The following is a 21,633-nucleotide window of genomic DNA, read 5'->3' on the forward strand; positions in this document are numbered from 1 at the left end:
CGATGATAAAGATGAAACAAAGAATAAAAGTTCTGAAAATGATGAATATGAAACGTAGCCAGCCTAGTGTTTAATATCAACAGAAGAAAATGATCCTTTATGAAGGATCATGAAGATGCCATAAAAGATCCAAAATGGGTAGAATCTATAAGAAAGGAGCTACTGTCAAAAGAAACACTTAGTACATGGACAGAAATAGTATTACCTAAACATAAAAAAGCTATTCAAACAAAATGGTTTTTTAGAACAAAGGATGATGAAACTAAAAAAGCCAGAATAGTGGCCAAAGGTTTTCAAACTAAGGAGAGTGAATTTGAATCAAATTACTCAACAGTAGCAAGAACATTAACAATTAAGCTATTTTTATCAATAGCATTACAAAACGATTGGAAAATCAGACAACTTAACCTAACCTAACCTAACTCAACTATATTTTTAAATGGATTACTTGAGAATCATCTCTATATTTATGCACCAAAAGGACTTACCATAAAAAAGTCAAATGTGTTAAAGCTGAATAGAATATGGCTAAAAGTATCGTCAAAGGTATGTAATAATACATTCAATGAATTTGCGGCTCAAAATAATTTTAAAAGATCTATGTATGATTGTTATTGCAAAAGGCATCACCACGAAGCTCAAGATAGAAATAAGTGGAAAATTTTACGGGAGGCCTACGTTCAGCAGTGGATAAATATAGGCTAATTGATGATGAAGATGATGATGACATTTCCAATCGAGGAGGAGTACTGGGATTTTGTCCTTGGCAACACTAATTCACAATGTCAGTAGTGATTCCGGTTGTCAACTGTCACTTGTAATCTTTAATTTAATAATGTAGCACATGTATAGTTTTAATTATTACTGTAGAATAAAATATTTAAATCATGCACTGCGAACTCTTAATTACCATAACTGTGAACAAATTCAACAGTGGCCATTCACAAAAAAAAGATTTGTTAATAGACACAAACGTAAATTTATTCTCCGAGGCAGCTGAGAAGTTTAGGGGCCATTTACTAAGTTCATTGTGAAATTTTTAAATATTTTACTATGACTGATATACGAATTAGGTATTGTGTAAGCATATAAAATCTGGATAAGAGGATCTACTGTTTTTTTTTACTCTTTAAAAAAATGTATCCATCAAATAAACGGACTTTTATTCTTACTTACCTTGTAACCATCCTCAAAGTTTTGTCTTCATCTTCAAACGAGCCTCGAGGCTCTAAGGAATATTTCTTTACTATTTCTAGTGCTTCGGCGTTAACATCGCGGTTTTTACTTCCTTTTTCGTATATATAAACGCCTTTTCCGGATTTTCTGCCCAAGAAGCCAGCTTGAACAATATCTCTCATTACGCCCAAGTCGCCTCCAGAAAATCTTTCTCCAAAAGCCTGAAGACAATATTTTTTTTATTAATCGAATCTTAAAGCGCATATGTTTACTTTTTCGAGTACCGAGCGTGTATAAATATTATATAATAAAGCATAAATAAGTAAGCAATATAAAAAATAAAAATATTCATCAAAACGTAATCAAATAGGGATACATTATGTGTCCTATAATGTCGTAAATTGAAGAAACTAAAAAAAAAATTAGTGAAACAGTTTAGTAATTAGTACGCGAGAGCTTTTTAAGTTTACAATACCACGGAGAAGACGACCTGACTTAGGTCGTAGAAGTCAGTCCTTGTAGAAAAATAAATTGCTCATCCACATTATTTCTCAACATGATGAGATAACACAGAACATCAACTTGAATTTGGAAGGAGAGTGTATTCTCTCACTCACAATCCAATTATCACAAAAAAACCTATAGTTTACAATAAATACTGTATCAAAAGGAACAGAAAAATATGACCCTGAAAACAATTTACCTATTATCGATTGGTTTCAAAGTTTATAAGAAAGAGGATTCGAGACAAGTGAAGATTTAAACTCTTGGTTTGAAGGGATCAATAAAACAGAGCAAATTATGATAGATGAAGAAATATTATGATAGATTGAAGGCAAGAGAGGAGTAGGTCGCAAACAAATGTCATGGCTACGGAACATAAAGAACTGGACAGGCATAAATAACACTGGCGATCTTTTGTATGCCGCAAAAGACAAGACGTCTGGCCTTAAGATAATTCGCCAACGCACTATAGGTGCACGGTACTATAAGAAATATGTGAAGTAGTACAACAAGAAGAAGAAAATGTAGTGCAAATATTGGAACCACCAATTACTACAAAACTGTAAAGGAAAACCAGATACAACATTTAATTGTAGTCATACCTGCATAGCATGGACTAAGAAAAATGGCATACCTACTAAGATATTATAATTCTTCAAAATATATATATATATATATATATTATATATATATATATATATATATATATATATATCTTCAAAACATGCGAGAAAAGGTTTTTAAACAAGGCCTACATGAACACAGATAAATACGTTGAACACATTCCCTTTATCAAATACTTTATATTATTTGGTACGAATTTTTCTACAATCCAGTAATCTGAACGTTCCAATAATCCGGTAATCTTTGATTTTTAATTGTGCCCACTCTCTGCTCTACTGTATTAACGTTGGCTCAACATTAATACTAATTGCGAGTACCTAGCTACTAATTTGAAAAAAAATTTCCCGTTAGTTTTCATACCTAAATAGAAGTAAATTCGAATGTCATTGTGTTACAAGTATTGATGCACATTAATATGACTTACCTGTGCTAAATTAGGCCCAATATGAGCAGCTACATCTAAACCGACCTCATCTGCTAAGGTAGCGGCACCTACAGGGAAGCCGAACTTCTTGGTAAGGGAGTCTAAATCTTTAGGATCCACGCCTTCTTGTAACAGTCTTATACTTTCAGCCATCATGGCGGATAAAATTCTGGTTGTGTAGAAACCGGGACCATCACCAACAGTGATGACTACTTTTCCCTGCTTAAGACCTATGTCGACTGCGATGGCAGTAGCTTCTTTGCTTGTTTTATCGGTCGTGATGATTTCCAACAGCTGCATTTTATCTACTGGGGAGAAGTAATGCATACCTGAAATTAACAAAATGATTCAATTAAATGCATTGATTAGGGACCTGTTATCTGTTAATTCTAATGTTTTAGTATTACTTTAGCGATAAATTGTTAACGATAAAAGGTATAATATTAAAAACCCTATCGGGCTACATCACAAAACTTTTTCGGCATTAATATTCCATCATCAGTGCTATCCTCAAGGTTATTAAAAAAGGGTGGCTAATACTTACTGAATGTACAGGGTTTCTCATTTTATTTTGACTCCCCACTTATTTTCCTTAATTTCAGGAATACAAAAAAAAAGTTTCAAATAAAAGTTGTATTATTTCATCTGTACCGACCAACAGTGTAGCAACAGACCATTTGTATACAGGGAGTGTCCAATAAAATGCATCTTCAATATTTCAAATGGGACACAAATTGAGTAGCCCTGCATTTCCTGATTACAAATATATAACATAGTGTAGCATTAGTTTTGTTCTATAATGGCGTATGGTACTACTATACTATACTAAGATAAGAAAAAAATATATTTAGAAAAACTATACCTATTTAGAAAGTCAACAAAATTAATGACTTACAATACTACATTTAAGATACAATACTACATTTAAGATTACAATACATGCTCAAACTGCCCTCCATTGTTATCAATCCACAAGTAATATCTTACATCTCAAATTTTCTAATGCGTTAGATATTGTGTTATTATGACCATTTAAATTTTCAATTTCCGCGCGAACTTTTGCCGTGATAGTGTTAATATTTGTATTTGAATCAAAATACACTTTTTCTTTAAAAAAAAACCCATAAAAAGCTATCACATGTTGTTAAGTCGGGACTATTTGGTGGCCATGTATTGATACCCTTATTGCCGATCCACACAATAAATTGATTATTTAAATGTTCTTGAACGGCTACGACATTATGTGTTTTATAATGTCGTAGCCGTATAAATACAACTATTTTGTTTTGAAATATTCCGCACCACACATTTATTGATTTTCTTCCTGACTTTTTTATTTGCTTAATTTTTCTTTTTCTATTATTTTTCTGTTCCCACGAATACCTATTTCTTCTATTAAAAATGCCTGAAGTTGAAAAATTTTATTCATCTGTCCATAAAATGTTATAAAAATAATTAGGATCATTGTTCAAATTTGTAAGCATGTCTTGACAGAACTGTAAACGCTTTCTCTTATGAACATCGGTAAGTTCTTGTACCGGTAATATTTTGTACGGCTTATAGTTGTGCTTTTTAAAACTCTATGTATCGTCGCACGGCTTTTCTCTAATGCATTAGTAGCATTGTTTAGACTAGTTTCGGAATTGTCTAAAATAAAAATGTTATTATGGATTTAATCTATTACTTAAGTATTTAATTTTTACCTTCAAAGTAAAGCAAAGTATTAAGATCTTCATCATAATTTCCTACGATGGTACGTTTCTTCCGTTCAAACATTTTTTCATTTCATGACATGACGATAATTATATAAAAATGTATTTGCAGGAGTCTGTCGATCTGGATAAATCAGCGCCTATATTCTCTTCTTGACGCTTGCTTGTTTTTATTATTTTTTACATAAATTGAGAATATATCTACTTTTTCATCTGCAGTATAACCCATTTCGGTATGAGGACTGACAGTTTATAATAAATTAATAATTATTGTTTCATTATGAAATGTCAGTTGCATAGCCACCTATGGTTACCCTTTTGTAGTACCATATGCCATTATAGAACAAAACTAATGCTACATATTGTTATATATTGGTAATCAGGAAATGCAGGGCTACTCAAAACTGTAAAAAAATACAGGGTGTCCCATTTGAAATATTGAAGATGTATTTTATTGGGCACTCCCTGTATACAAAATTTGGTTTGTTGCTACATTGCTGGTCGGTACAGATAAAACAATACAACTTTTATTTGAAACTTTTTTTGTATTCCCGAAATTAAGGAAAATAAGTGGGGGTCAAAATATAATGAGAAACCCGGTACAAGTTTGAAGCCACTAAATATATGGATAAAAGCCCTTTAAATGTTAGATTAACTTTGAGTTACATTTTTTAAATTTATAAACTATGATGTTTAAGTTAAAACAGGAATAGCTTACATGGCAACGTTAAGACTCCAATGGAGGTTGCTAGTCCTTAGACGAAGTATCTGTGAGGACTTGTTGATAGCAACTGTTTAAAATGACATGTTAGGACGGAAGTCGGAACAAAGCAGTCAATATGGAAAGCAGAACCTTGGTCAAAATTTTATCTTTCATGTTTGATTTAATTAAAGTGGTTATACTTTTAGGATAACACTGATGATGGAATATTAATTCCGAAAACGTTCTGTGATGTAGCTCGATGGAGTTTTTATTATTATACCTTTTATAAAGGAATTTTTTAAATAAAATTTTTTGTGGTACATGGTATACAGCCAACTACAGGAATTTAGTTTCCTTGTGGATAGCTCCTCATACTTTTTACCGTTATTCCAAAGGACGTTTTCTTGCTAATTTTCCATTATTCTCAGTAGTATTTTCGTTCGTTCGTCTTACATATGTATGACATGCCTTTTTATATTTCTCACTTGATTTCTTCTTATTGTGACTGCTATAGTTTCTAGAATATTTATCGGATAAGCTTTTTTCCATTTGACGTTTCTCGAAACCATTAGTATATTATGACCTATTGACCCCCAATAATAACTCCTAGTCCCCAACAAAATGGAAATGACAAGTAAAAAAACTGACCTATGACATTTTCTGGCCTCTTGGATGCAACTGCAATCTGCGAAATAGGTAAAGCGCTCGTATTAGTGGCAAATATGCAATCAGGCTTAACGACAGCTTCTACTTCTTTAAGAACTTTGTGTTTAATATTAATATCTTCAAATACTGCTTCGATAACAACATCAACTTGTTTAAATGCGTCGTAACTCAAAGTGGGGTTTAAATTTGACATGAATTTATCTCTTTCCAATCTAAAAATAAAAAATGTCATCAATTTATTAGGTTAGCAATCGAAGAAACTAATTAAATTAGAATATGTGCCTCATCATATAACATATTAAAATTTTATTAATAATAAATAATTGCGTGAAACCTAAAATCCCCTTTTACATGTAATCATTGATTTTGAAAAAAGCCTTTGACTCGGACACGAAAGATGGACTATGGAAAGCGATGAACTAGTTTTGAATACTTACTAGATTGGTGACAGGTGTGGGGTGGTAGTTGGACTAAAACTGAATAATTTTACAACATATTAGAACACCCACCACGAAAAATTACAACACACTACGGCATAAATAGCACACCTGATATGTGCGTTATATCTTGTAAGAATATGATTCTTAGCTAGTTAGCTTTGGTTTCTTGGTGGTGTAAAACTTAAAATCACTAGGAGCACTTATTTATAGACATTCCTATAAGAGTACTTACCTCCTAGAAGCGGTATAAGAAGAACAATACATTGGCTTATAGGGCTGTCCTTATAGTAGGGATCCTGCCTATGCAGAAAAATGCAAGCCAGTGGGGTAATACTACACTTGGGTTGCATTCGTGGTGTGTTAGCAGAACATGTTGCTGATAGAAAAGGCATTCAGTCATCAAATATCCGAAAATCTTTTGTTTTCATAATAATGAAAAGACCTTCTTCAATGTTGTTAAAATGAGGTAAACGAGGCGCTCCATTCTGAGGTAAAATGTTCCGGAAGCAAACTAACGCTCCTTTCGGATTTCCGAGTGAGGACTATGTCAGGAGGAACATCATTACAGTAAACAATTAGGATACGACCTTAAAAGTCTTAAGAGTGTGAAGTTAGTGGATGCGCTTAAAAGAAGGATAGTACAAATTACTTGTATTCAAGAGACTAGATGGAAAGGACAAAGGGTGAAAGGTACAGTAAAGTACCACAATTTTAGCGTGTAACTCATGTTTTAATAGTTTTTTAGGCCAGTAAAATTGGACGTTTACCCTTTAGAAAAAAATATTTTTGTTGTTGGAATACCGACAAAAGAAGAAAATTTAATTATTATTTAATAAACAAATTAGTGGATTATTGCAGAATCTGTTTAATTTCTTAAAAATTAACAAAAGCCTTCTTCTTCTAACTATTCAAAGAATATACGTTCAGATAGAAGAGATCTCATTTTATATATGAAATAAGGTTAAATAATTTGACTGGTCTATTTTTAAACTGTTCAAATGTTTTGGAAAGGATTTATTTTCTAGGGAAAATATAACGTTGTCAGCGTTTACGATTCAACTTGAAGTTATCTGCAATGTTGTAGTTTATATCTTTCTCTAACGGTAGACAATGTCCGTAATCAATAATGATACAATATTATTAGTGGAAGGCGCTTTTACGTTTACTTTTTGTGAATTGTGAGTAATTTAGTTTTAAATCAATTTGGTGACACATAATAAATATGACTGAGAGTAGTAATAACGAACCGTATATCAAAAAGAAACATCACAATTTAACATCCAAAGAAAAAACTATGATCGGAAATGTGTTTGAAGGACTTCGAGCCAGAGAACAAAATATAAATATAAACGCTGTAGTTACATTATGTAGTATTTTAACAAACGTTTCCAAAGCTAGAGTACACAGAGTAATTAAAACAAACGATGAAATAAACGATAATAATACTTTGAAGGTTGAGACAAGATGAAGGAGACAAATAAAATTGGATGATACAACCAAACATGCCATTCGACGTGCAGTACATGAATTTTATTTCAAAAAGGAATGACCAACTATAAAAAAATTGCTTCTTCTCTTCAATCTAATGAAAATATTCCAAAAATATCAAAACGTGTTTTGTTACGTACTTCACGTGAAATGAACTTTAGGTGTTTAAAGAGAAAGAGGAATAGTACACTTATTGAAAAAGAAGCAATTATTTTATGGCGCAGAAAGTATCTGAACCAAATAGAAGAATTTCGAAGAGATGGAAAAAACATATTATACAGATGAAACATGGTTAAATGTAGGACATACTGTCACAAAAATTTGGCAGGATTTAAATGTTAAAAACAAACGATAAGCTTTCCTAGATGGTTTGTCGACAGGTTTAAACGCCCCATCTGGAAAGAGAAAACACCTTAGTTTTAGCCATATTGGTAGCGACTCAGGATTTGTTGAAGGAGATTTAATCGCATTTGTTTCTAAAAAAAAGACTGGACATTACCATGAAGAAACGGATGCAGATCGTTATGAAAAATAGTTTTCAGATATTCTAACGAAAAAAACAAACGACACTAAAACAAAATAAGGGAGAGAACCACAAAAAATCAAGTGGTGGATGATAAAAAATGAGAAAAAAGATTCAGGGCAAAAATAGTAGAAAAGTGTGTTGGAACATGAAAAGAAGTCCTAACACAATTTAGAAGAAGATGGCCAGTATCATTAGAATTACTGCTATTGAAATACATAGAAAACGTCAGGAAAGAAGTTTGAGAATAAAGATACTTGGTGGTAGTCAAACGAAGCTAAAAAAAATAAAAGTGAAGAGAAAATTATGTAAAGAGTGGCAAGAAAATAGGTCGGATACCGATCTTCAAAACTATACAGTCGCCAAAAAAATAGCAAAAGCTAACGCAGAAACATATTCAAATCTATAGGATCAATGATTAACTTGATACCAGGGAAGGAGGAACAAAGATATATAAAACAGTTAAACGTAGGGTAAAGGAAGCAAAAGATTTTAATCAAATTATCAGATTATCAAATTATCAGATGTATTCCGAGATGAAAATAATAAAATCTAATTCACGAAAAGTTGATATTCTTTCTTTCTATTTCTTCAAAGTACTTTGAAGGATAATCATATTTTAATAAAACAGATATTAATAAATGTTTTTCCTCCAAGAACGAATTTTCGTTAGAACAAATAATTTTGGCTCTATCGTATAAGGATTTAATGATTCCCTTTTTAATATTAATATTGTGATTTGATTTGAAATTTAAATATCTGTTGGTGTGTGTTGGTTTTCTATACACCTGAATCTCATATCCAGTATCGTTCTTAGAGATTAAAACATCCAGGAAAATTAGTGTGTTATTATATTCGAATAACGAATGAACTCTCTTACAAGTAAAGTCGTCCCAGGAACGCAACTCAACAATATTGTCAATATCATTTTTAAAGTCGTCTACTTTAAAATATATAATGTATGTCTAAATTGTCAATATAAATAAGTCAGATAAAATTAAATTATTAGAAGAATTTTTCACCAAGTAACAAAAAAATAAAATTTGTTTAATTTGCTAATGTTTGTATTTTGAGAACGATTTCCGAAGTGGAAATTGAAACGTCAATAAACTTACTTTAATATTTAATTGTGGCTTATTCCAAATTAAATAGTAATTAAATGAAGAATTTTATAAAAAAAACCAGTTGAGTAACGGAGACAGTAACAACAATGATCACCAAAATAACAAACGAGAAAATGGTTTAAGAAATTCAAAAAATAAAGAATGGAAAAGCAGTTGGACCAGATTATATTCTTGGAAAAGTGTGGGGAGCATTATGAGAGAAAGGAACAAGTTGGCTAACAGCCAAGATATATAACAGTGTATAAAACTAAAGGCCATACATTAACTTAGTTACACCATGAAAATATGGGAGAGACACCGGATATGTGAGACACCGAAATATCCGATAATCAGTTTGGCTTTATGCAATGCAGATCAATAACAGATGCAATTTTCATTATAAGGCAATGGATAGAAAAATACAGGAATAAAGAAACAAACACTCATATAGTATTCATTGATATTGAGAAAGCATATGATAGAGTTCCTCGAGGGATTCTATGGTGGACATTCAATAAGAAAGGATTTATTGACGTTTCAATTTCCACTTCAGAAATCGTTATCAAAATACAAACGTTAATGTTTGTAATAAGAGAGGAGTTCCCAGTGAATATGTAAAGACTGTGAGGAACATGTATGAGTAATAACTATACTAAAATTCAATAAGCTATATAGGAGACGTAAACATTAGCAGGTGTAGGTCTCTAGCCGAACCGCATTTAGATTTATCTTTTCGGTTAATCAGAAATATTATCTTGACCAAAGAACCAAAGACCAAAATACAAAGAACCTGATTATTTCTTAATTGATATTGGACAATTGTCGATCCCGACTATGAATACATGCCAGTCAAATTCGACTTTGAAACACCCTTTGAAGTGGTCATAAAAAACCACCAAATGGGTGAAGAAATTGAACCAAAAGTGGAAGAAGACTCGTATAGTATACGGATGGATCTAAGATAGATGAAAGGGCAGGAGTGGGAGTTACTGGGCCCAATTTCAGGCTATCTAAATCTCTTGGAAACGCCCCAACTATCTTCCAGGCAGAAATACATGCTATAGACATAAGTGCCCAAGAATGTCTCAACCGAGACACCCGTAGGGCAAAAGTCCTTATTTTATCAGACAGCCAAGCCGCCTTAAAGGCTCTAAAGTCATTTACATGTGAGTCGAAGTTGGTTTGGGACTGTAAACAATCTCTCAAGAAGCTGGCGGAACGCAACAATGTAACTGCGTTGTGGGTGCCAGGTCACAAGGGAATTGCAGGAAATGACGAAGCTGACAGCCTCGCAAAAGAAGGAGCTAATACCCCATTCCAGGGTCCGGAACCCTTCTGTGGACTATCGAAAAGCCACATCAGAGAGGAACTCCGTACCTGGGAACTCAATCAACTAAGATCATATTGGTCTAACACACCAGGACAAAGGCAAGCAAAAAGGCTCATAAAAGTGTCGCCTACTGCAACAGACCGCCTTCTCGAAATGAGTAAAAAAGATATCAAAATGGTCACTGGCCTTCTCACTGGTCACTGCCCTCTGAGATATCATCTCAAGAAGATGGGCAAATCAGATAGTGAGAACTGTCGTTTCTGTCACAATGAAAAAGAAACGACAGAACATATACTCTGCAACTGCGTAGCTCTGTTCTGCAAAAGACTAAAATTCCTAGGAGAGATCAGTCTGGCGTCCTCTGACATAGGAAACAAGTCACCTAGGAAGTTAATCAACTTCATCAGAAGTATTGGCATTCTAGAGTTTAACTAGATTAAGGTATGCACAAAAGATCTCTATAGGTCGAAGTGCGGTGAGGCCGCATGGCCTTAACGACCTCACATAATCTAATCTAATGAATACAGGCAAATACAATTCGGCGTTTTGATGTTAAGCTGAATTCGGACATGCTTTTATTACACACTAAAAGATTATACATATGACACCGGGTAAATAAAGGAACTTAACGTACCGCAGTGAGCATAAAAAAGTTCTCCTATCATGTTCCAGTAAATCCCGAAGTTCGAAAAGGTCGTTTAATCTCCCCCGTCCTATTTTTCATTTTGTAGGACAAAATAATGAAAAATGTTATATAATAGCTCATCTTTTAATTCCTTTAGTGGAGTAAAAACAATAATATGAAAGATGAAAAACACTTACCCTATTATTCTTTTCCTTTTTACAGCACCATTTATACCGGTATATATTTGATTAACTCCTCGAGCTAGACCTGCGCTATTGGAATCCTTTAGAGCAACTTGAATACCTTTATCAATTGTTACTTGTGCAATACCGGCCCCCATCAAACCAGCCCCTAAAACTCCGACAGTCTTAACCTCTTTATTTGGCTTACCAAAACGGTTCTTTTTGCATTGCGTCTGTCCCTTGAACAAACTTATCAGTCCTTTACATTGGGGTGTAATTGCGAGTTGTCCAAAAGCCCGAGCTTCTTCTTTGAATCCAACGGTTTCACCTTTGTCTAAACTAGTGCGTAAAACTTCTAGTGCCTAAAATATACATAGTATTATTGATATAGATTTTTAAAGAAAACGTGACAACATATCATATATTCTTCGTCTTTATTTGATACAGTTTCCTTGCGGAAGTTGGTGAGATTGTATATCTTTGTACAGCAGTTCGCGGTTCAGAATATTTATATTGGTGTTCCTTCAAGGCATTTGCGATCTTCTTTTTTTTTTTGTATAACACCTGTACGGTGTTTTTATACGGTTATCTGGTCACAAATGACCAATTATCCAGTTATTTTCTGACCTAACGTAATAAACAGCAAATACTTAAATCTAAGGGCTTTCCCTATGGCTTACTCTTATTTTATCTATCAACGAATGCACTACAACTAACATGCAATAACATCACAGCACTATACTCTGCTTTTTACACTAAACTGTTACACATTTACACTAACTCAAATGGTTTTGTCCTTATGTCTTCTCTTTAGTTCAGTGGTGTCAAGAAGCTGGATTGCCTAGACATTCACATGACTATGCAGACTCTGCTCGTACCTTGCTGCTGTTCTCTTGATTACTTCGGTCACAGTTTCCATACCCACGTCCTGGTGGAGGTTGCTGTTCCAGATATACCAAGGAGCATCAATAATGTTCATCAGTACTTTGTTTTGAAATCTCTGGATAATATGTAGATTACTAGCTTTGGTACAGCCCCAGAGTTGGCACCCATATACCCATACTGGCCTCAGTACTTGCTTGTAAATGGATAATTTATTATGAATGGATAATGTTGAATTTCTTCCAATCAGCCAATACAATTTCTTATATCTAATATAAAGCTCCCCTCTTTTCTTTTTGACATGGACTTTCCAGTGCAGCCTCGCGTCTAGGGTGATGCCCAAGTATTTTGCTGATGTTGCATATGGAACTTCGGTATCATTTATTCTAACTGGGAAATTTTCTATTTTTTTATTAGTCTCATTTAATTTTATTCGCCATTTTCTGGTCCAGGTATGTATTTTATTTACTGATAGTTGCAACTTACCCATCAGTCGCTTCTTCACTACTGCCTCCTATTGCTAGTATGGCTGTATCATCCGCGAAGGTAGCAATAGTGTTTTGTTCTAGCTCTGGAATGTCACACGTATACAATAGGTACAGGACCGGTCCTAATACACTCCCTTGTGCCATGTCAGCTTTTCTCCCTTAAGTTGGTGTACACTTCTTGTTTTACTCTGAAATATCTATTCACAATGTATGATTCTAAGATTTCTGAATACTGTTTATTCATGAACGTTCTTAGTTTATAGTTTAAACCCTCATGTCAGACTTTATCAAACGCCTGTGCTACGTCCAAGAAGATTGTAGAGCAGACTTTCTTTTCTTCTGTTTTTTCTATTATATTCGTTATTCTGTGAACTTGATCTATAGCGGAATGTTTATTTCTGAAACCAAATTGATGATTTGGTATAAGATTTTTTCTTTCTATTATTGGTTTTAATCTTTTCAATAGAAGTTTTTCAAATAGTTTTGACATCACCGGAAGGAGTGATATTGGTCGATAGGATGTCACTTCATTAGGAGGTTTATCTGGTTTGACGATCATAATGACTTCGGCTACTGTCCACAGTCTGGGAACATATCTCAATCTAAAAGCAGCATGTATTAGGTGTGTCAGCTTAACTATGGCTTTTCTTGGTAGATTTGTTAGTAGTTCTCCTGTTATGAGATCATATCCTGGATTCTTAGGATTTATATTCTCTTTTACATCTGCTGATACTTTTCTAAATGATGACAATGTTATTCTTTCTTCGGTTTGAAATGGTTCTTCCCATCTCAGTTCTTCACCATCATTGTCGTTGGGTTTGAACGTGCTTTCTAAATGATCTGCAAATCGTTCTGCTTTCTATTCGTTACTTCTAGCCCAGTTGCCGTTTTCCAACTTGATAGTCTCCTCATTCTTTTTGTTGCCTTCCATAACGAATAATCTGTGTTCTGGTCAGCAGTTAAATTACTTAAAAAAGAATTAATTGTTGAATTTTTTATATTCTGTATCTCCCTTTTTAGTTTTTGCGTAGCATTATTTACACTAGTTTTGTCACGTGGAGCTCTGTATTGCTGCCATTTTTTTTAACTTCCTTTTTTCTACTATGAAAACTATACTTCCTTTGTTCTCTGATTTCTTTTGGATAGTTGTTCCGTTTTGTTCTAGAAGTTATTGTGGGGGTATTTTCCCAAGCTACCTGTTGGATATTTTTTATAAAAACTTCTAATTCGTCATCAAGTTGCCTTGTGATTCTCAATGGCACAGCAAGATTAATTTTGTGTTCAAGGTTTATTTTGAAGCTCTCTCAGTCAGTTTTTTTATTAGTCAATATTGGATTGAACTCTTTTTTGATCACTGTATCACTCATAGTTAAAATTATCGGTGAGTGATCAGAGTTCATGTCCCAGCCGTCATTGATATCCAGATTGTTCTGAGATATTTTTGTAAATAAAGAAATCTATCAGGCCTGGAATTTTGTTCCTATCGGTAGACCAGTATGTTGTTCTTTCTATTTATAGTTCTTTTCCTTTAGTTGTAGTTAGCCTAGAGCTCCAGTGAGTATTCGTTGCATTAAAGTCGCCACCGATGATGTATCTTTTTCCTAAAGTGTTCATAAACTCTTTATATTGTTCTCTTTTAATTGAGTGTTTAGGAGGACAATATATTGAACTTATGTGAACTTATATATTTACGGTATGTGTTTTCATCTTCACACATGCTGTTGTAGCTTGTATGTGCCCAGTTGCATATTTTAATTCCTCATGATGCAAGATGTTACCTTTAATTATGATAGCGCTTCCTCCTTTAGCTGCATTATCTGGGTGTACAGTAGAATATACTCTATACCCCCTAAATTTTACATATGACTGTTTAGTGAAGTGTGTTTCAGAAACGAGACACAGATCAATTTTCTCAATGTCTAGTACTGCTTGCAACTCGATCTGATGTAACAATCCATTTGCATTGCACGCCATTTTGGTGAGCTTTTCCAATATCATTTTTAATGTAATATCAGTTTCTTTTTCTTGTTCCGATGGTGCATGTCTCCTTGCATTCTTTGTTACATTGCTGTAACTTCTATTTTCACTGACCTCTACCGTTTTTAGTTTTTTGCTTTCGATAACTCTATGGGGCGCTTTTATAACATTGTATTTATTTGTTCTCTCGTTTCTCATTGTTTTTATTTTTTTAGTTACATAACATCCGCAGTAGTTTGCAGGGTGGTTTTCTCTACAATGAATAGATTTTGGTTTATCTTCTGGTGGTTTTTGGCAATCTTTAGTAAGGTGTTTACCAATATATTTTACATATCTTGGCTCCTTTTTACAGTATTTCCACGTGTATCCGTAAGCCTGGCATCTTTTACATTGTGGGACTAATCTGGAACTCCTTAATGGATCGATTTCAACTCTCGTAGTAAGTATGTCTATTATGCCGTAAATTCTATTTATATCTTCATCCTGTCTAAATGTTAGGATGAACATATCTGGTTGTTTTTTAGTTTTCCATTTGAATTTCTTGTCCGCTTTAATGGCTTTATATTGTCGTTTTTGTAGGTCTTTTACTATTTCCTCTAGTGGCCCTATGTAATGTAATTTCTTAACAACTCTAATTGGCACCTCTTGCTTATTTTCATAAGTGTTGTACGAAAGTTTACTCGTATTTAATTTTTCTATTAAAGCTCTGTAATGATCGATATAGGCTGTTTTAATTTTTATAACTTCACTGTTTATAATTCTCATAGTGAAGGTAATACCAGCCTCATTCAGGAGCTTGCTCAGGTCAACAGCACTTTGAAAACCTTCCACTACAACCGGAGGTGGTGGTTTTGGTTTTTTGATTGGTTTTTAAATTTGTGTTTCTACATTTGATTTTTGCGGAGAGGGAGGAGATAATGAGGTATCCATTTTACGTTTCTTGTTAGTTTTCCTGTTTTCGTTTCTTATCCAGCCCGTTTCATACGGTAAATCTTCTTGATCGGTGCAGTATTCAAGTTTATCTGCTTTTAATTTCTTTTGTGATTCATCAGCACTTGCGGTTAACCCTGTATGTTGTTCGGCTTTTTCCACCTATGCTAATCTCTTTTCCACATCGGCTATTATTTGACTTAACCTTTGATTATCCATATTAAGTTTTTTAACATTTTCTTGTGACTGACACCATGCATTATAAAGCGACTGCGCATTTTGTAAACGTTGTGTATTCTCTGGGAACATCGCATTATTTTGTTGGACTAGTAGTGCGCCCGTTCCGGTATGAATAGGATAAATATTTAAAAATTTCGCTTACCTAACGCTACTTGAATTTATCGTGATAGCTTACAGCCATGACCATTGATATCACTCACCACTAATGATATCTTAATTACCACTGATTAGATAGCGGAGCTCTGAATACTTCCATACATTTGAACAGTCAAATGAATAATATATAATGGAATCAACTCAAAATTTTACCAGGAAAGCATAGGTAAAAAAATCGCATGGGCTAAAATTATTCACAAAATTGTTAAGATTTCAAACTTACCTTTAAAGGCGCTGGATATAATCCCTGAGTCTGTTTCATTACTTGCTTCTTAGCTTTACTAAATACTTGATCTTTGACAAAATTGAATTGCAACACATACGCTAAGATTTTATCTGTTAGGCTTTTTTCTCTTTTAGGTACCAGTTTTCCGGATGCCAAATCCTTAGCAACGCCAATAGCCACTGTTTCGAGATATTTTGAAGTGTTCGCTTCGGGAGAATCCAATCCGGGGCCCAAAGGGTCGACTAGAAGATCTAATACGCCCATCTTTTTCGCCTTATCTGCTCTTAACCCTTTTCCTGTTAAAATGAGGTCCATGGCATTTGGTAGAGACAGTAACCGAGGGAGTCGTTGTGTGCCACCACAACCTAAAAAAGAAATATATTTGTATGGAACACAAGACACAGTAAACAAGAAATCGAATACCTAAGGGATTGTATAAGAAATAACAGATAAAAAATTGTAACGATAACACTGCCAAACGCCGTAATCGCTTGCCAACTGCCCGCCCTCACACCAACAACCTACCACTACCATTGATGAGCGCTGGAAATGAAACACCGGCCTACAGTATAAAATGCCATGCAGAGCGACGAGAACTAAGTTCGATCCGAAGTACTGATCTGGCAAGAACTTCTATACCGGTTTCTCAGTAGTAATCAGAGCCCCCTGTCCATACTCCTTAATGCGGTCGAGTGTTGAACGGTCACTTCCGTCATCCTTCCGTACCGCACCTCACATTGGCCGAGTATTGAGTAAATTTTATTTTGCTTGTTAATATATTTTTAATTAAATTTAACTTGCGTTTCACATAATCTGGTGTCTAATAGAGCTACTCGTCACAAAATACATGTGAAAGTTTACACAATATAAGGGAGCTAAAATCATAACTCACATAACACAATTTTTGCAAAAGTTAGCATTGTTTTTTTATAGAATTTTAAAAAATAAAGGCAGATATCGAGCACAGGTTTGTTAATGAAATCTTGCCCAAGTACTTTCGCTCACTAGAGCATCCTCAGGGGCATTTCGTCAGTTTCGGGCTATCCAACAATCCCAGAATGTCATAAACATAAAATTAACATTAAAGTTGAACATAACACTATACTAAACAAGGATAAACAGTTTAAAATTATTTAAAATAGTCGAAAGCTACATTTTTGTCGGCAACAGGAGAGAGAATGGCTCCCGGTACCCGGTATACTATTAACTACATAAAAACTCACATTGTAAAATGTGCTTTAAATATGTTTATTCTTTATTTTAATAACTATAAACAATTGAAAAATGGTTACTTTCTGGTTTAATTTGCAATAACTTGTATAAACATTTTTGACGTGACAACGTCTTAAATTAGGTTGTGGCTCGGAGTCACTCATGAAAAAGTGTAACGCCCGCTCACGTCTGTTACGATGAGTCACCGAACGAGAGAGAGGCCCGCCGGACCGGCGAATGCCTTGCGTCTCTCTCCCACTCAAACATGATCGGTCCGCTGGTGCGATGCTATTTCTCCTATCATCGTCCTATCCTCAACAAAATCACTCAAATAGAAATTAGTTAAGTTTAAGTTTACATATACAATGTTTTAGTAAACAAAATATATTTCTATAGTTAAAATTTGTGCAATTCTTATTTTCATTCATTTCCTTGTTCCTATTGTGCAATTTAATAATATTCATATCAATAAATATTCTACCGAGAAAAAGACGTTGTCACGTAAAATCTTCGGCCCGTAAAACCGACTTTACAGGCAACCGATTTTTTAATTTAGAAAATCTCATTTCTCATTTTAAAGAGCAAGTATTTTCAAGAGAGTCGCGTGTTGAACGTTTTCATCTAGTCGTTTTTTTTTGCTTAAATGTTACTAAAAAATCATGACGCAGTAAAAATTTCGTCACTCGCGAGATGGTACGCCCTTTCTATTGACTTCCAATAGATATTCCAGTTAAAAAATAGCGCCTAGTAATTTTTAAATGCTTCGTTTTCTGGGATATTAGATCGGAAGCGGCAAACACTTTTTGGAGACTATCAAATGACTCCTAAAACATATGGTACCCATAACATAATGGGTTCCAGAATTCTGGAATGGGTATAATGAATGGATTAAAGATATACAAGACAATTGCTGTAGTAGGACTGGTTTATAACGGCTTTCGAAAAAAAAAAATTACCTGGAAGAAGACCCAACATAACTTCTGGTAGTGCGATAGAAGTCTTTTTATCTTTAACGCCGATTCTGTAATGCGTGGCCAAAGCCAATTCGGCGCCTAAACCAAAGCATGATCCTTGAATAGCCGAAATGAATGGCTTTTTGCTGTCCTCGATGTCTTGTAAAAGTTTATGTCCCCGCAGGCAGTTCTCCATGCCCTCATCGGCATCGGTCCACGTTTCCAGCATGTTAACATCCGCTCCGGCAATGAAGACTCCCGGTTTTCCAGAAATGATAACGCTTGCTTGAATTTGGGAATCATTTTGAATTTTAGGAAGCAATGATTCAAGTTCTTTAAGTACTTCTTCATTTAAAGAATTAACCTAAAAACGAAAATAAATAATTATGTTATAGCACCGACACTGCTAACAGAAACTAATGCAACTATATCAAACACATATACTTTCCAAAATAGAACGGTAAAAGCTCTATAATACTTCGTATAACAAAACATCTTAAAAAATTGTAGTGAAAACTACAGGCAGAAAAAGTTTTCACATGTACTGAACAAACTTTGTACGGACCATCGATATTTAGACTATCGAAACTATGTATGTATTTCAAAGATAATCGCATTTACCCATTGCAAATACCTAATTTTATCACTCAATCTGTATCTACAAACAAGTTCATTATAGAACCCGCCATCTAAATTTATTAAATTTATATTTAGAAAATTGGTTCATTAAATAATGTAGAGTTGGTGCAAAACCTCTTGAACCTTGGAAATACGCATTCCAAAAAAAATTAATCTTAAAAACATTGTATGTACTTTAATTTCGTACCGAATTACGGTAGTATCTTCACGTATTGTAAAGTTCAGCTCACAACTGCAAAATTTTACTTTGGAATTCTGCATTAGATAGGATGCGGGCGGATTAAGGTATAATTTAATAAAAATAGCCTTCTTCTACTTTATACAAAGCACGAAAAATCCACAATGCAATACAGGAAATAAAGAGAATGCATATTGAAATCATGGGAATAGAAGAAATGAGATGGCCAGATTCTGGATAAATACAAATAGATCACAAGGTATATTACTCGGGAAAAAGTGATGGATCACATGAATATGGAGTAGGAATAATTTTATCGCCTAAGGTTGCCAAATGCGTTACTAACTTTACACCAATATCAGAGAGAGTAATGTTACTACAAGTAGAAGCCAACTCTATTAATATAAACATCATCCAAGTCTATGCTCCCACTGCAGACAAAGGGGAGAAAGAAGCAATTGAGTTCTATCCGAACATCAACAGTATCATACAGAAAATTCCTCGACAGGAAGTTCTCATCAATATGGGCGATTTTAATGCCAAGATTGAAGCTGGAGATAAGACACAGTACATTGGAGCATATGGACTTGTGAGTCAGAAACGAGATTTGAGACCTCCTAGAAAAATTCGCAGAAGACTCAGAATTAGTTGTCACCAACACATTCTTACAATTACCACCTCGCAAGCTGTATACGTGGAAATCCCCTCAAGACAGTCCCGGGAGAATTATTAGGAATCAAATAGACATTTTAGTAAATAAAAGATTCTGAAACAGCTTTACATCTGTTAAGACTTATCCTGGAGCAGACTTGGAGACATACCACGTTTCACTGGTGGGAGTATTTCGAGTCAAACTCAAAACAGTGCAGAAAAGGAAAGCACAATCATACGACCTACGTATGTTGAAAGACCTTGATACGAGGATGAGAGTCCAAGCCACGTTAAACGAGCAAGTAATGCAATTAGAGACGAATCGAACGAAGAACAAACTATCAAACATATGTAAAGGATAAACACTTAGACAGATAGATTAATGAAGAAAAAATCATGGATGACAGATGAGATCCTGAAACTAATGGACGAGAAAAGAGAAGTCAAAAATGACCCAGACAAATATAAAACCATAAATATATTAATAAGAACAAAAATCAGAGAAGCGAAAGAAAAAGAAGCAAGGGAAAGATGCGAAGAAATTGAGACTCTGCAGTCAAAGTACGATAGCCACAATGTACATAGGAAAGTTAAAGAACTCACAGGGTGACTAAGACGAAGGCAGAAAGGACATATAACTGATTCTGACGGAAACATTATCTTGGACAGAGTAAAATAATAACGTGGAAAGAATATCTAGAAAAACTATTTGAACACCAAAGAGATAAAACCTTTGAGCTAGAAGAAGAGGTAAATGATGGACCAAGACTATTACAGCAGGAAGTTTATTCCGCAATAACACAGTTAAAGGATGGCAAAGCGGCAGGCCCTGATAATATACAAGCAGAACTACTCAAACTAATGGACAACGAATCAATAGCAATAATCGCAAAGATATTCAACAACATATACAACTCTGGAGAAATACCAACAGAATGGCTGAAATCTGAGTTTATTGCACTTCCAAAAAAACCAGGAGCCAAAAAATGCGAAGATTACCGTACTATAAGCCTCATCTCCTAAAATTGATCCTAAAGATAATTCATAAGAGAATCTACAAGCTGTGTGAAAGTCAAATTTCCCCCAACCAGTTCGGGTTGACAAATGCTGTTGGTACTGAGAAACTTTTCTCAGTACAAGTCTTATTCCAGAGATGCAGAGACGTCAACTGCGACGTATACGCATGTCTGGTTGATTATGAGAAAGCGTTTGATCGAGTACAGCACGCCAAGATGTTGCAAATACTAAAAAAAGCAGAAATTAACAACCAAGATCTGAAAATAATTAGAAATCTTTACTGAAATCGGACAGCAAATCTCAGAGTTGAAGGTGAACACATTGACTATGTGAAAATCATGCGTGGAGTGAGGCAACGCTGTATTTTGTCTCCTCTAATCTTCAATCTGTACTCTGAAAGAATATTTATCGAAGCTTTGTACGAAACTGAAAAAGGTATTCTACTAAACGGTTATCGGCTAAACAACATCAGATATGCAGATGACACCATAGTATTTGCGGACAACTTAGAAGAGCTACAAGTTCTTATGAACAAAATCAAAATCAAAAAACAAAATCTTGGTTAAAGAATCTCAGAATCTGGT

General features: G+C 34.3%; 1 protein-coding gene across 1 annotated transcript in view; it reads right to left on the bottom strand.

The window, feature by feature from the left end:
- Mtpalpha (monolysocardiolipin acyltransferase Mtpalpha) overlaps positions 1-21,633 on the bottom strand; it is a 42,566-nt gene that overhangs the window by 4,396 nt on the left and 16,537 nt on the right. Inside the window, exons 3-8 of the mRNA XM_072540730.1 lie at positions 18,568-18,928; positions 16,397-16,764; positions 11,516-11,862; positions 5,792-6,021; positions 2,729-3,057; positions 1,177-1,397 (exon numbers count right to left, since the gene is read on the bottom strand). Coding sequence (XP_072396831.1) covers positions 1,177-1,397; positions 2,729-3,057; positions 5,792-6,021; positions 11,516-11,862; positions 16,397-16,764; positions 18,568-18,928 — 1,856 coding nt within the window. The remainder of the gene's footprint in view (positions 1-1,176; positions 1,398-2,728; positions 3,058-5,791; positions 6,022-11,515; positions 11,863-16,396; positions 16,765-18,567; positions 18,929-21,633) is intronic.

This window comes from Diabrotica undecimpunctata, chromosome 8, assembly GCF_040954645.1.
Source record: "Diabrotica undecimpunctata isolate CICGRU chromosome 8, icDiaUnde3, whole genome shotgun sequence".
Lineage (NCBI taxonomy): Eukaryota > Metazoa > Arthropoda > Insecta > Coleoptera > Chrysomelidae > Diabrotica > Diabrotica undecimpunctata.